The sequence below is a fragment of the Saccostrea echinata genome, unplaced genomic scaffold (genome assembly GCF_033153115.1).
Source record: "Saccostrea echinata isolate AGI-Se365-2 ecotype Australia unplaced genomic scaffold, CSIRO_AGI_Sech_v1 ptg000008l, whole genome shotgun sequence".
Lineage (NCBI taxonomy): Eukaryota > Metazoa > Mollusca > Bivalvia > Ostreida > Ostreidae > Saccostrea > Saccostrea echinata.
This window is the reverse complement of record NW_026889757.1, coordinates 4253172-4269347: the sequence shown is the minus strand read 5'-3', so window position 1 is coordinate 4269347 and position 16176 is coordinate 4253172. Positions and strand designations below refer to the sequence as shown.

Here is a 16176-nt window from a genome sequence, read left to right as displayed (position 1 = left end):
AAAAAAAAAAAAAAGAAAAAGCAAAATAAATATGACTGAGTATAATATATTCATGTCACATTTTCAATTTTACAACAAATTACAAATTACTATTCTAAAATATTAATTGTGCAACAAAACATGATTCACAATATTCGACAAAATCAATATGACAGCTATAATGTCCAAGGAAACAGTGTTACCTGACATGTTCAAACATTGACAACCTCTCACCACATTACCACATGGACGAGGATAATTAGGATCCTACCTTCAATTAAAAAAAATAATACTAGTATTACTAACAAATCATCTAGACACCTGAAGCAGCTATGTTTGCAACTCGTGACAATATAACAATTATATTACTCTTTCTTAAGAAATGGTTGACACAGATAAATGATATTTTCCATCAATTTAATGAATATACCAGAAATCGACAAAACTATCCAATTCGTTGAATTATCAATCTCTGGTTTGACAATCAATTTTTTCTAAGTATTCGCAGTTAGTCTTTTTTCTGATATAAATTGTGTCAGATCATTCCAAGACATGTTTGCGTCCTTTAAACGACTGAAAATTTTTATTTCCACAATTTAAAATAAATGATGCTTCCCTGTTATATAAATTTACCAGAAACATCCCTGTTATATAAATTTACCGGAAACATTTTAATCCTTTTGCTCATAAAGTACATTTAGTTCAAACTTACTTATAAAAGGTTTTACATCCACTGCATTGTTACTGTTTCCAGGGCTATAGTTCTGACCTAGGATAAAAAATATGGTTTTTATAATAATTTTATACATACGGTTTATGTTTTAATCTACATTCCAAATAACATACAATTCTGTTTATATTTTATAGATTAATCTTTATAATATTTCACAATCTTACGGATTGTGAACACTCTATTAACAAAAATCTTCTATAGATTTGAAAAGAATACGTTAGCGAGACAAACAAAAACGTTACAAAATTTATATCATGCTGAATTGATTGTGATAACATTGTATTTTAATCTTCCATTCATTCCATTCATAGAGTGATCCAACTTTAAAGTGGAATTCGTTAGCTGATCATTTGCTTCATTTGCTGATCTTCAGGTTAAATAAAAGAACATTGAGCCTATACATACAAAGAATATCGTACACATATAATTATTTTTTAGAAACAACTCACTACCCTCTGGTTCCCAGCATATTGGATATCCAGATGGTGTTTTTGGATAAAGATCCGGTGATTCATGGAGAACCATTCCCATACCATTTGTATTGTGAAGATCAATATGACAGTGAAAAAACCAAGCTCCTGGATTATCAGCCTTAAATCTTATTATGACATATCCTCCGGTAGGAACGATAATGGTGTCCTTCTCTGGTGGGTTTTCTTCTTTAATATCAGGAATCAGTTGAGGATTGGAAGTCCAGCTGCTATTCCTCCAGTTTGCAGAATTACAATAACCTCTATTACCCTGACAAACAATGTCGTCTGTTTCCTTGATAAATTTGGCTGATGTTTTGTCATAAGAACCAAACCCTATTTTATAAACGAAAAAATAGTGACCATGAAGGTGAACTGGATGGGACCAACCTCTTCCATTTCCAATGTTAGTAAGTACAAACTGATAAACTTTTCCGGCCGACAAAGTTATTGAGTAAGTGCATTCACAAATTGAATTAATTCCACATCTGGCACTTGAACATGGAACTTCAACACCGGAAGATTGGACTAAAACCGGAGTGATGGGAAATAGGAATTGATGCCCATTCACAGACCCAGGTGTTTGGCCAGGTTCTCCAGGAAATGCAAAATTAAAAAACATTGTTTCAGAGACACTTTCCACTGTTGAGTAATCAGAGTTCTGTTCATTGCTGTTGGCATAGTCGTATGGAAGACATTTTCTATTATCTGTTTCAGGATAATACATATATGGACAGTTGAATGTTGTGCAAGGACATGGGTTAGGCGTAGCCTTGGTGTTCGGATAATTATATGGGGTATTTTTATACTGAAGTATTGCTTCTGCAGCATGGTATTGTTTGGAGGAAAGAATTTCAATGCTTTCTGCAACCAGCAGGTAGGTTCCTGCTGTTTGTGTTGCATTCAAAATAAAATCGTATCTCTCCCCAGGATGAATAATGAAGGACTCAACAATGATGTCTTTTTTCTCTTTCCCAACGCCTTGGGCGATTTCAAAACCATCTGAGGCACAGATACGTATTTGCGGATGACCTCCAACATAAACTCTAAATGGATATAATGTTGCAGCACTGATAACGCGAAATCTGTATGACTTCCCTTGTTCTACTTCAAAAATGTCCAGGGGAGAACCGTTATTTGTGGTAGAAGTACTAAAATATCTACCCTTACCGTTGATAAGACCTGAATGAAATTGAAATCGACTGAAATTAGCCCCATCAACTGACTGAGTAGGTTCGATTAAAATTCGTTTTGGAATATCATACACTCCATTAAGCATTCGCTGATACAAAGTTTCCGGGTCGTCATCGTGATTCCAGTCTTGTAAAAGAACAGTAAACCCTTGCTGTGGTTGTGAGACAGCTTGACTTCTTGGATAGATGACGAGACCTCCATATAATCCCATGCTGCGCTGGTCTCCAATATGTGCATGGTAAAAACTGGACCCATGTGGACTTGCTCTGAATCTGTAGGTAAACGTTTGTCCCGGTAGGATAGGGCACTGACTTACAAAAGCTACGCCATCAGAATGCGGAGTTCCACGCTGATGCATTCCATGCCAGTGAACAGTAGTAGAATCGGTGTGCATCAAATTACGAACGTGTATAATCATGTTCTGATTTTCGTACGCTTCAATTGTTGGTCCTGGAAATTTTCCGTTGACTGTTATGACAAGACGCGATCCGTAACCATCAGCGGTTATTACATTTTCTGCTACTTCATCACTTACTCGATTTCCATTACTGAAGTTGTGTAATCCTCCATTTTGAGGTAAAACGAGAGAGGCTGTGGGAAGTGGCGTCATCATTGTTAGTCTGTGATCAATGGTGAGAGAACACTCACAGTAATCGTCGATCTCTCTACAAGTATTTTTCTTACATGTAGGTCCATCCTCGGGACTTTTCCAGTAACCCTGTCCTTCGCATTTAATTACCAATGATGTTAAAATGATGAGAACTCTAAAACATATTAAATCAGTTTAAAGATACATTGATGAAAATATTTCAGCAAAAATGTTTACAATCAAAATTATAACTACACTAGAGTGTTAATTCCAAATAACGCACGTGTCGGCTGCTATAGCTTCATATGTATATAAATAAATCTAAGAGTGGTCAACTATTCATTTGCATATAAGTATTATCGCTCATGCATTAACCTGCAAAGAAAAACATGTCCGCAGATAGATAGAATAGCATCAACAAAAGGATGTCAATCAAACATAAGTATGATCTTTCAACCTTCAAAACTAAATTGAATAATGAAATTGATATTATAAAAAATATTTATTTTTGTTTCCATTGTTTTGTTCAAAAATCCCTCAAATTCGTAACAAGAAAGAGATCTCAATCTGTCTTTTCTGCAATTGTCACGCTACAACTTTTGGGGTCACCTGAGTCACTCAGGTGACGTATTGCTATCTATTTTGTCCGTCGTCTGTCGTTCGTAAACTTTTGGAAAATTTCAGCTTCTTCTCTGGAACCACGGAATCAATTTCAACCAATTTTGGTATAAAGTATCTATGGGTAAAGGGGTACAAAAATCGTGACAATTATGGCCCGTGCCCCCCCCCCAGGGGCCTGAGGGGTTGAGCTAAAGCTTTAGAAATTACTGCAATCTTTAAAAACCTTCCTCTTTATTCATGAAGATGAAGTCAAACTGTTAGCATAATTGTAATAAGCATTGAGCCCTCTACCAAAATTGTGAAATTCATGACCCCAGGGTCAGGGGTTCTGGTACTAGGGCGAGATTCTGTTAAGTATATAGTAAAAATGCATTATTATTTAAAAAAATCTTCTCCTTTGCTCCTGTGTGCCTATTCCAAAATTGTGAATTTATTTAATGGCCACTGATGTTAGGGCGGGGCTCTATTGATTATATATTGAAAAATGCATTAATTCTTTAAAATTTTTCTCCTCTGCTACTGGGTATTAAGCAAACAAACTAAATACATAGTATTGATGAACAATTGTGCTTCTTCCAAAAATGTGTATATCTTGTATATCTTGGTTCTGGAGTTTGGGTGGGGCTCAAATGATTATATAGCTCCTGGGTATTAAGCCGATGAACTAACTGCATAGTTATGATGAGCAAGGGTGCCTCTCCCAACATTGTGAATTTCATGGCCCCGGGGTGAGAGGTTCTTGTGTTTGCTAGGGACTCTAATGATTAAATAGCGAAAATGCATTAATGCTTTGAAAATCCTCTCTGACCCTGAGTATTAAGCTAACAAACTAAATGAAATAATATAAATATAAATTAATGTGCCTCTTTCCTGGGTATATAGGAGGCAAACAGAGTTCAAATTGAGTTACTACTCCCCTTTGCTAAATTGTTTTTATCAAGAAATCCTTTTATATAATTTAATTAACAGGTTATTTGTTTGAATGAGAATACAAGAAATATCTATCTATCTATCTATCTATCTATCTATCTATCTATATATATATATATATATATATATATATATATATATATATATATATATATATATATATATATATATATATATATATATATATATATATATATATATATATATATATACAGTGTATATATATATAACAAAATAAAATGAATGTTTGCTTTAAATGAGCAAAGCATGTTAAAATTCGAATTCTTGCCTGTAAAGCAGTATTAAAGATTAAAATAAAGTTTCTGTAGCAAAATGGCCAATTGTATAGAGTATGCATACACTAGTCTTAGGAAAAACTGTGCACATGCTAATAAGAGCAGACTTATCTCTCAAATATTCAAAATATGTTGTATATCAGCATTAGGAACTATTTTAAAAGTAGGTCAAAGGTTAGTTTGAAAGGTAACCAGGTTGGTAAACATGGCATTTTACTAAAGACATGATGCCCAGCAATATATGACCAAAATATTTAATCTATACTTCCTACAGTTTTCAAAGGTGTGACAGACGAACGGACGGACAGACAGACGCCTGGTAAAGTGATCCCTAGGTGTCTCTCTGCTCTGCAGGCGACACAAAAAAATGTTTCCTAACTGGACCCAAACCAAAATTTTAAGTTGGGTAGGTAGGTAAATATTCTTTTTTCTGGTATTTTTTTAAAAAACACATTTAATATGATTGTTCAATTTAAAGGTTGACACATATGTTTGATAAGATATTGCGGTTTTCAGTAAAAGTTCTCATCGAGACAGTTTCATATCGACAGGTAAAAAAGGTATCATTGAGTCAGTTTCATATCGACAGAAATTGAACATTATTTGTATTTGGTCTTATTTATCCACACTGCGACATTTTAGATGTATACAAAGTTAATTCAGTTCAAATCTCAGCAAATCATTCATTTCACACAGCGACATCTTGGATGATATACATATAACTTGAAGCACAAAGTTTGTGTGAAATAACGACCTCCTCAGATTAAGATATTTTTGATGATTGTTAAATATGGAGACATCGAACAGTAATTAAGCCCAAAAGTTCATTGAAACAATACAAGTTTGGAGCAGAGCAAACACGGACCTCTAATAAGGTGTGAGGTGGGATCAGGTGCCACTGACGAGTAAGCATCACCTGTCAACCGGTCACATCCACCATGTGTTCCTTGTCATGACCGGGAAAACAAAAAAATCCAAAAAAAAAAAAGATAGACAATTTAGTGTGAAAATAATGGCTTAACAATTTGTATGAGGACGAAAGTCGACATTCTACTTAATTATAGATTGTATTTGCTGATAAGGTCATTGTATCGACCATGGAATTTGCGAACTGTTGACTTTAAACGAGATTCTGATATTTTTGTTTCGTCAACTTAATTGTCAATAGCTTACCTCTTTAAGAAACTGTTTGTACGTAGATCATGTTCTTGCATATCGAATTAACTGGGAGTTATAAACTCTATATGCTGGTGATAATGGTATATATTGCTACATAGATACATGTATATAAGGGAAGTTGACGATAGAAAAGTTGAAATCATCACGTTTAACAGAAAGTTTTGTTGTTAGGTTATCATCAACGTCTTTTTCTGGTAAAATTCCCAAATATGAAATAGATGTGTCAGACTCTGGTGGTATCTTTCATTTTAAGTTCAAAGGGATATATCGAATCCGTAGCAATGGAAATGAATATTGTTAATTGATAAAACGTCGTCGATATATCTAAATGTTGAATTGAAGGCCACAGTAAGAGACTTCTTTCCATGTAGAAATTTTTAAATAAATCCTGCTTCATATCAATACAAAAATATATCTACTTATAAATACGAAATAAGTACTCATGGGAATTCCGATAGATTATTATCTCCAAACACTACATAGATATTGTCAATCAGAATTTCAAGCTTTTTTTTATATCAACTTCGGAGTACTTTTGTGTGCAATCAGAATGCTTTTTAACGAAACATTTTTGCAAATGACCATTGACAAGGTAAGTTAATATACGAGTTCCATTTGTATTGAAAAAGCAGCTGTCTATGATATGAAAAAGCATGGACTTTAATTTATCGTGGTGAATTGTTGTATAAAGTGTTGAAAGTCTTACTTTTTGATGTTATCGATTTTTGTAAAATTTTGTGATTTTCAATTTTATAAGGGTTCCTTTCAGTTTTTAAGCATCCAAATCTGATTTTCACCACTTGCGCCCTCTTGTTAGCAGACCTATTTTTGTATTCATATGAAACAGAATTTATTCAAAAACTTCTACACGAGAAGAAGAAAACACTTGCTGTGGCCTTCAACTTGACATTTATATAATACGCCGACGTATTATCAATTAACAATAGTTTATGTCTCCCAGTTGATTCGATGTTCTACGTATGAACAATTTCAATGTAAATTTAATTTAACAAAATTGGAAAAGAGAAAAGCTATTGACAAACAAGTTGATGAAACAAGGATATCAACAGTCTCGTTTGAACTCTCGTTTGAACTCATCATTTTGCAAGTTTTATGTCGAAACAATTACCTTGTCAGCAATTTAATACAACCTATCATTAAGTCAAATACTGACTGACGTTTTTCATACTAAATGTTAAGCCATTATTTACACACTGAATTGTCTACGGAATTGTTCCGTTTTTCATGATCATGACAAGGAGCACACGGCGGGTGTGAACGGTCTGCAGGGGATGCTCATCCTTCGTGGTACTTGGTCCCACCTCTGATGTTTTGTAGGTCCGTGTTTGCGCTGTTCCCGATTTGTATTGTCTAGATGGACTTTGAATACTGTTCGTTAACTCAATATTTCATTCTCGAATATCCTGTTGATGATGCTATAACATTACTCCTGAAGTTTCTCCTTCACAGCTGTTAATATTTTAGTGAGGCGTAAGGAAACATTCATTGAAACACACTATGTATCTTTGTTCGTAAGGATCTCGTATTTATTTTGGAATTTAGTATAGGTATGGTAATTCAAAAAAAGACCCATCACATTCACATTCCTACACTGTGGACTTGAAAGATTCCAAAAACTATCGACATTGTCATGATTTTTACCATACGGAAAGACCATGCCTATTTTCCTAAACCAATATCCTTCTCATTGTCTACAGAAGGGACCTGTACCTAACGATGGATCATTAGTATGATGGTATTTTTTTTTTCTAAAATTGTAACTTTCATTGACAAAATAGAATGATCAGTTTTATTAAAGTCTTCCTACTAGGTTAGGTTGCCTAATGTATTTTATCAAATTCATTTATTATTTAGTATTTTTTTTTGTTCTGGTGCTCACTGTATCACAGAAATGATGGTATGGCATGTCACGCGGGAATTAAAGAAAAACTAATATTTCATTCAAAAATATTTTTTAACAAATTTTATTTGGTTGCATGTGACTTGCATTATTGCTAGCGGCACTGCAAAGCTTTTCAAACATCTGATATATATATAATTACGTAATTGTTATGGGTGACTTTATTATATCTGATAATACAAATTCGTTGAATTTTAGACCTCGGAAACTTGTGATATTTACATTACCTGGATTTCAAAAAACATTTTCTGATAGCGTTATCTTTCTTGAGTAGAAACGCTATTTTTTTTTTTTCTTTTAAATGGGTCATCTTTTTAAAATATTTGCAATGGAGCGAACTTTGACTTTTTGACTGTGGGTATTAAGATTAGTAAGGTAAACAGATTTAATCAAGTTATTTAATAAGAATTTCTAAACATTCATTGTAAGATCAATATATTTTTTCCAATTTTGTTAAATTAAATTTACATTGAAATTTTGAAAAGTATTGTTTATTAAGAATTAGCAGCGACACTGAGAATAAACAAAATTGACACACGTTTTGTTGGATGAGTTGCGCGAATGAAGATCCCACCTCATCCATCGTTGTTGAAAAAACGAGCAGATAAGGCAATGCATAGGATCTTTGTATTTAATTAAAATACATGCAATCAAAGCTTAATTATCAATGAAAAATGAGCTTTTATGTATTATACTAAACTGAAACGCATGCCATCAAAGCCATAAGAATCCGCCATGAGTGAAGTATTTTAAGAAAATGAAACAAGGCGTATCAATTACGTATTAGATTACATAATTTGAACCCTGGTGAGGCAGAACCTTTCCAAGTACTTGAACTATATATCTACAGGTACTATAAATAATTAATTTTATAAATAAATTATTTTTTTTATATGTAAGCAATTGGCCATGACGATCGTAGGGTTCTAAACATATGTACATGTAATATGTCTGGAATGGTTGATGCTTGTAAAAAAAAAATAAAAGACTACTGATGAAAAAAAATTATGAATAATTTTGATAATTATATCAGTATTTTATGAATTATAACACTTTTGTTGAAAAGCAATAAAATTATCAAAAACTTAAATGTGATGAATTTTACAAACTAAAAGCACTTTTATAACGCGTAAGAAAAACAACAGAATAATAACCTACGTTATTAACCAGATTAACCCAATTTTCACATTGTTTCTATCTGGTAGTTTGTAGACAATTGCATAAATATACATATAATTTAAGACCGACAAAGGAACAATCCAGTGTAATAAATAAAATTAATCAAAAGAATATCTAATGACAATCTCCAGTAAGCATCGAAAAGAGACAGATATACACGCACGAAGAAGTGAAAAATTTTGAGACTCTGATCAAGTCTTATCGTAATTGCTTACGTTTAACAAAACTTGATTTGGGTAGTTAGTAAATGATTAAAAATCGAAATAATGTATCGTGTCCCGCCTTTCATAGTAGACAAATGGACAGATGCACTAGTATAGAAGTGCAGAAAAGGATTACACGGACATGTCTGTATTTGGAATTGCATGGAATAAAAAACTGAATGCATAAAGAATAAAGGAAGTAAACACATCAAAAGTTTTCATCAGTAACAGATTATTTCTTCTGCTAACAGTTATTGTTAAAACTCAAGTAACAAATTCCGATGTGAATCTGCTTGCACAAAATTTGTCTGGCTAGCTTTCATCCTATAATTCCGTAATATGAAAAAAAATTAACCTGCCTGACGCTCTTTACGTCAGGCAATGAGTGAAAATAAACATCGATGATGGCTGGTACTTCAATGCGCTGGGTTTAATCCCGACAATGTCCGATTTTTAGCTTAAATTTACGTTTTAATCTTTTTAAATGATGTTTGAATTTTTTTCTGTGTGAATTCTCCGCTATTTCCATTTTTTTTTATCAATAAAAAATCTTTAAACTCATTGGGGTTTTCTAAGACCCACGTTATATTTTTAGGTGTCTTCACTACAAGTACATATAAATTAATTTCACATGCAAAGAATATCTTATATAAGGATGGTTATTCGGACGGAAGACCTCTCGTTGCTCGCAACGAGTATCTGGAATTGAGATAATTGTTTGATGGGTGCTATTACCTATTATACAAATCGTCTTAAACAGGAAAATTCTGTTTTGGAATTAAAAAAGATTCATTAGTTAATGACAATATTGTGTATATATCCCCTCCTCGTTTCTAAACGGAAAGAATTACGATCTCAAAAACGTGGCTTCGGGGAATACCTCGGCTTCTCTATTTTTTTCTTATAATTTTACGTCTTTTTTTTCTTAATTCTACATATTTTTTGTCCCGAAATGTAGATACTACTTTTCCAAATTAAAACAAGTTTTTCGGGACACAAGGTATATGATAAAACTGTATGAAAAGAAGATGGGTGAACAAGGCCAGCGAAGTGCCTATAGTGCGACAAACATGAAAAAAAAGTGAAAAATAAAATCTCAATTATATAAAAATTTTCATTGATATTTCATCTAACATTAAAGAATACATTATGCAAAACCTCTACAATTTACAAAAATCTCACAAAGACAGAAAATTTTGCCTACGAAATAGCATACACACACTAAAGAGGACAAAAAGGATCATTTTCTCACACTTTAACAAAATTTTTCGATATGAGTGGGTCTTCGCTCCATTTTTTTGAAAGTTAATCCTAAAAGTTTGCATAAAAATATACATTTTTTGGTTTACAAAAACATGGAGCAAAGACCCACTCTACCTTAAAAGTACACTTTTATGACAAAGCATTCGCATCTTTCCGAGAAGTACTTGAAGTCCATTAAGTCAAGGATCATATCACAAACATGATTTAAATGCCACTATTCATCAGTAGCTGTGTAGCGTAGTGATTAGCGTGTTAGTCTTATAGCAATATGATACTCCGGATTTTTATTATGAGGGGGTTCGAATCCCACGAATACTATTTTATTTTTTTTAATAAAAGAATAATTTTTTCCCGAGATCTTTTTTCTCAGAAAAGTTTTGTTGATCATAATTCCATAAATTTCAATAATGAGAACTTTTCTTTAAATACTTAATTCACAAATTGAATATGATTTTTTTTTAATATCTGAAGCTATAGGCTTTCTGTACGCCTTGTTCACCCATCTTCTCAAAAACAGTATGAAAAGAGTCAAAAGAATACATATAAAAAGCGCGCAATCTTGAAACTAAATAATTACCTCATTGTACCTCAGTAGTCATCTACCAAATAAGATATCCTCTATCTAGTTTATGTACTTCTGGTTGTTCTGTTTGCACAAACAATATTTTATCTTGCGCATGCTTTAAGATGTAAAACTTGAACACTTGAGAATAATGAAATATGATGTCTTTTACCGATACAAAAAGGATGACGCATGTTCCGGTAAGAAAATCCAAAGCAGTGTGACTTATGTCAATAAAAAAGGTGGAGGAGTGAATGTTCCTTAAAGAAGATGGGCGTATTTGGCGTGCAGTCTGCAGGAATCATTTGTACGAATCATTCATAGTTTAAATGTCCAGTCAAGCAGACCATACAAAAGCTACGCAGATAGAAAAATGTTACATAACATTGAAATTCCTTGTCAAAAATGTAAATTTTAGTGGATCCGAGGAATTGCTTTTGATCTCGGTGCAACAGAATCAAAATTGAACTTTATTTTAAAATTTTTTCTTCTAAATTCTTTTAAAGAATCAGCTAATAAAATCAAACTGACAAATGACAAGTCTGTTTTTTTTTTTTTTATAAATTAACGCACCAAATAAGGATCGAACCAAAACATATCGACTCCTTATCAACAGAGACGGGTAACGTATATGTATACCACTTTGCTGAACGAATAGGGTTTTAAAACGACAATGAAGCAGAGCATTTACACACTGTGAATTTTTGGGGAAAAGTTAACTTTTTATGGTCTCTGGGTCTTTTTTTCATTTTTTTTTAAAACAAATATCTGTTATTTTAGTTAAAATGCAAGTAAAACGTAGAGCAATGACCCATAGATAGCAAATTTATATAGAGACGTATAAAAATGTAACATTTTGTACCAAAGAATAATTCAGAACGATCTTTACTGGAGGAAATTGAAAATTTAGAATCAATTACATGTATAGAAATTAATTTTAAACTTTTAATTTAAAACTCTCAGTCTCACTGTTACCAAAGGAATTAATAGCAGAAAAGTGAGATTGAGATCAAAAGTGTGCTAATCTAAGTTCAATTGTGGGGGGACAACGATTTAGCCTTGATTTCTTTTCTTATGTACCGGAAAAATTAATGAGGGGACAAAACCGGAAATTCCTTTATTATATATTGTTTAGTATATACTGGTACCCTCACACCACTCACTGCTTACGGACCTGGATCCGGGGCCATAAAACTTAGATGAGCTCACTTTTAATCTCAGTCTCTCTTCTACCAAAGGGATTTATGGTAGAAAAGTGAGACTGAAAGCAAAAGTGAGCTCATCTAAATTCCGGAACAAAGTTTACAACATCAAAAATACACACTGGAAATTCACTGGTTTAAAAACAATTTAAAACAAAATAGAACAAGACCACCCCTCCCCCCCTAAAATATCAAACAAGTAAAAAGAGATTAAACAAAAACATAAAACAAAAAAACCTACAACAAACAAAAATATAACATACACACAAAAAAATCAAACAAACAAACATGAACATGTACATATTAAGCTCTGTATAATCATAAATAAAACGTGTCATCCTAAAATGTGTATAAATCATTACCTGATTGTCAGTTGTAATAATCTATCAAATATTTATCTAGTTTATGCACTTCTGTCTATGTATCTGGTTCGCACACCAATGTTTTTTTTTAAAAAAACAAATGTTTGTATGATTTAAATCTTTTCGATGGAAACCAAGTACACTACAAAAGATATTGCTGTCCATTAATAGCTTACAGAAAGACAAACAGATTATTTTCAGTTTCAATTTCATTTTTTTTTTTTTTTTTTTTTTTTTTTTTTTTTTACAAATTCCTTAACTACTTTGGCATTTATTCCTCTTTGAAGCGTATGGAAACCTTGAATTAAAAAAAACCTAAGACTGTTTTTATAGCAATACATATATTCTCTGGAGAAAAAAAAAGCAAACACAGACACACGAAAAAAAGACAAGCAAAAGCTACGATGTGTTTTTAATATTCATATGCTGTCCAAAATTGTCTGATTTCTCTATTTAACACGAAGTGCTATTCCATAAATTAAAAATGGAATAAAGCATTTAAAACAAGATTATTTCACACACTTTGTGACAACATATCACTTACTCTAAACACAATTTAGTACAAATGTAATTGTACCACCAAACTTTGAATCATTTATCCATACAAAATTTTGCTTCTGTATTTTAAATAAAGAAACACATTCATTTCTTTCCAAGTAAGATGGAAACGGAAATATTAGGTATATTATTCTAGGATTTTCAAATAAAAAAGCAAATAGAATTAAGAATTATTGTTTGATACAACAAATACTTCCTCAACTTCAATTTTTTTTAAAAAGTCAAATGAAAGAAATTCACCCACATATTTTGCCCACATAATTTGAAATATAACCTATATATCCCTGTAAACAAAGAGTGAAATCATGCAAACTTTTGGATAGATAAAATGAGCACAATTTTCTTTGTGATACAAATTTAAAAAAAATTAACGGAAATTCATTTTTTCTTCTTTATGTTTTCTTTATTCATCAGCAATGGAATTATGTGACTAAAAATAAAATAAATGTCGACTCTTTAGGTGCATGTATCTTCTTTTTGTGTAGAAGGTCAACACATTTTAGACGTCATTCACTTGTGTGATAGAGTGGAAATATTTGTTAATAATGACAAAAAACATTCATTTAAACACTTTTGGAAACTAACTTTTACTTGGGTTTACCAATTTTATTTTAAATGATTCTACTAAATGAAAGCTATTCATACTCTGGATAAAAACTACGTCCTCGATATTCAAAACAAAAATTGATCACTTGATCGTTCTTATTCAGGTCATGGCATTTTCATTTATGCATGAAGTCCAAGACGCAGTGGACTTTGCTCAAGCTCAAGGTTAAAAAATAAACCATAATATAATATTTTTAATAAATTATAATAATTTTGTTCGAAGTTCAATTGGAATTTACTGCTTTGATTTTAAAAATTAATAATTTTGTTTGCACTTCAATTTAATCATTTGATGCAAATAAATAAAGCTAAAATAAATATAATTAACATTAATTGACATTAAACTATTAAATTCTATAGTGTGTCGGGATAAAACTGGCCAAAGTTTTGCCTCGTGATCTGACCTGACAAAATATTAGAACTTATTCATTTCGCTGAAACATTGTATAAAAACTTTTTAAGAAAAAATGAACAGTAACCACGTATATAACTAAACATTTAAAACTACACACTGTATTCAATGGATTATAAAGATAACGAACAGTAATAATGCTCTAAACTCCAAAGAAAAAATACGAATTTTGAGCAGAGCAAACAAGGACCTCTGAAAACACCAGAGATGAGATCATGTGCCATGGAGGAGTTTACACCTCAAGGATCCTAATAACATGTCACAAAAAAGCTTTAGACGACAAAGAAACGATGTCTTTGGAACGGTTTGAGTAAGCTTTCTAAGCAAAATTGAAATTAGTTGTTAAATCATCTGCAGGACATATTTTTAAGTGGATACTTACAAGGGTAATACGGAAATATTTGGAATCCTTGAAAAATGCTTACGCCCCGCCCAATATTATTTTTTCAAAAACCTCACATGTTTCCGTATTACCCCTCTAAGTCTCTTCATTACTTATGATGATCTTCCCTCGCCAGTGTTACCACTCAGAACTCGGTTACTACTAGACAAAAGCTGTAGTTACAAATATATAATAAAACAATTCATCAACTATAAGAAATATCAAAGAAGGAAAAAATTAAGTGAAAGATTAACTAAATAGAATTAGTTTCAAAACGTTTATTGTGTGCAATTACACAAACAATAGTGTTTTATAAGTTCAATGAGAAAAATGTCGTTGGAAATGCTGTTTTTGACAAAGTGCATAAAAATCTTCTATATTGCTGACAATTGTATACAAAAATGAGGACCTCTTTGATTCAGAACTATTTTTTGATGAATCAGTCGTGCAAAATAAGGTTTCTAATGTACAACGTGCACAATTATGATCTAATACTGATAAATACATGTAGTTGTAAACATAATTCATTGCACAGAAGGGAGATAGTTTAAGACTTGAAAATTAAACCTAATTTAAATGAAACCACAATAAATATATTCAAAATGAACACATAAAATTAGTAGTAGTACATTTCAACTTTGTCGATAAATATTTGTCTTTTTGTAAAGTTCATACATTTCTATTGCAGTCAGAAATCGATAAAACAAAATGATGGGAAACATCATATGCATAATCACTCTTAAATAGTCTTTTCCATAAAAACCTACCTCTAGATGCATAGTGTCTTCTGGATGTCTAGATGCAAATGTAGTTAATGTCCAATGAATAATGTTCATTACGAATATACAAAGAAAGATGCTATATACTTTAATACAGGTGAAACGGACATTTGCATCCTTGAAGCAGAATGTTTGAACATGGAGTATGAGCTTGGTCTGGAAGATTATAACAATTGCCTGAATTATCTTGTCAACTAGAAGAGCACGACCAGAAGCTAGATGAATAAACATTATACCAGCTATGCAACCAAAGGTGGTGTACGCAATGGCTCCAGCAGTTACGAAGACAAGAACTGGGTGATATATTGTTTTTTCTGATTGTCTATTTAATTTTTCATAAAATTGTACGTTGAATTGTCTATATCCAAAGCACAAAAGAAATAAAACCAATAAGTCATATGGTATTTTGATTATTCTGTAGACATCAGGCAAATTATGGTTGTTGAAGTGGAGTAAAAAATAAGCCACTGCAAAAGGAAGTGATAAAATTAGTCCACTCCCTATTGACAAAAAGAAAGAGATTTGATGTCTCTGTATGTCGAACATATTCCATGAAATTGTTGACGAATTTTCAATATCGGAACAAGAACTTGAATCTCCTTGCCTCAATGTCGCTTCTTCCGTTTGCATACTTGAACCAAAGTCAAATGTAATAAACATTTTAACAGCTATGGCAACAGATAGTAAACAGTATTCACTGATAATTGGTCCGATGTATGGATTAAACATATGTCGAATGGAAACTATGGTGGAATT

General features: G+C 32.0%; 1 protein-coding gene across 1 annotated transcript; it reads right to left on the bottom strand.

Moving 5' to 3' along the window:
* Positions 1-209: 209 nt before the first annotated feature.
* On the bottom strand, positions 210-6026 carry LOC133181157 (uncharacterized). Its single transcript, XM_061315697.1, has 4 exons — positions 5986-6026; positions 1165-3140; positions 692-748; positions 210-250 (listed from the first exon to the last, which is right to left on the bottom strand). The coding sequence occupies exons 1-4, from the start codon at positions 6024-6026 to the stop codon at positions 210-212; spliced, it is 2115 nt and encodes a 704-aa protein (XP_061171681.1).
* Between the last annotated feature and the right edge of the window lie 10150 nt (positions 6027-16176).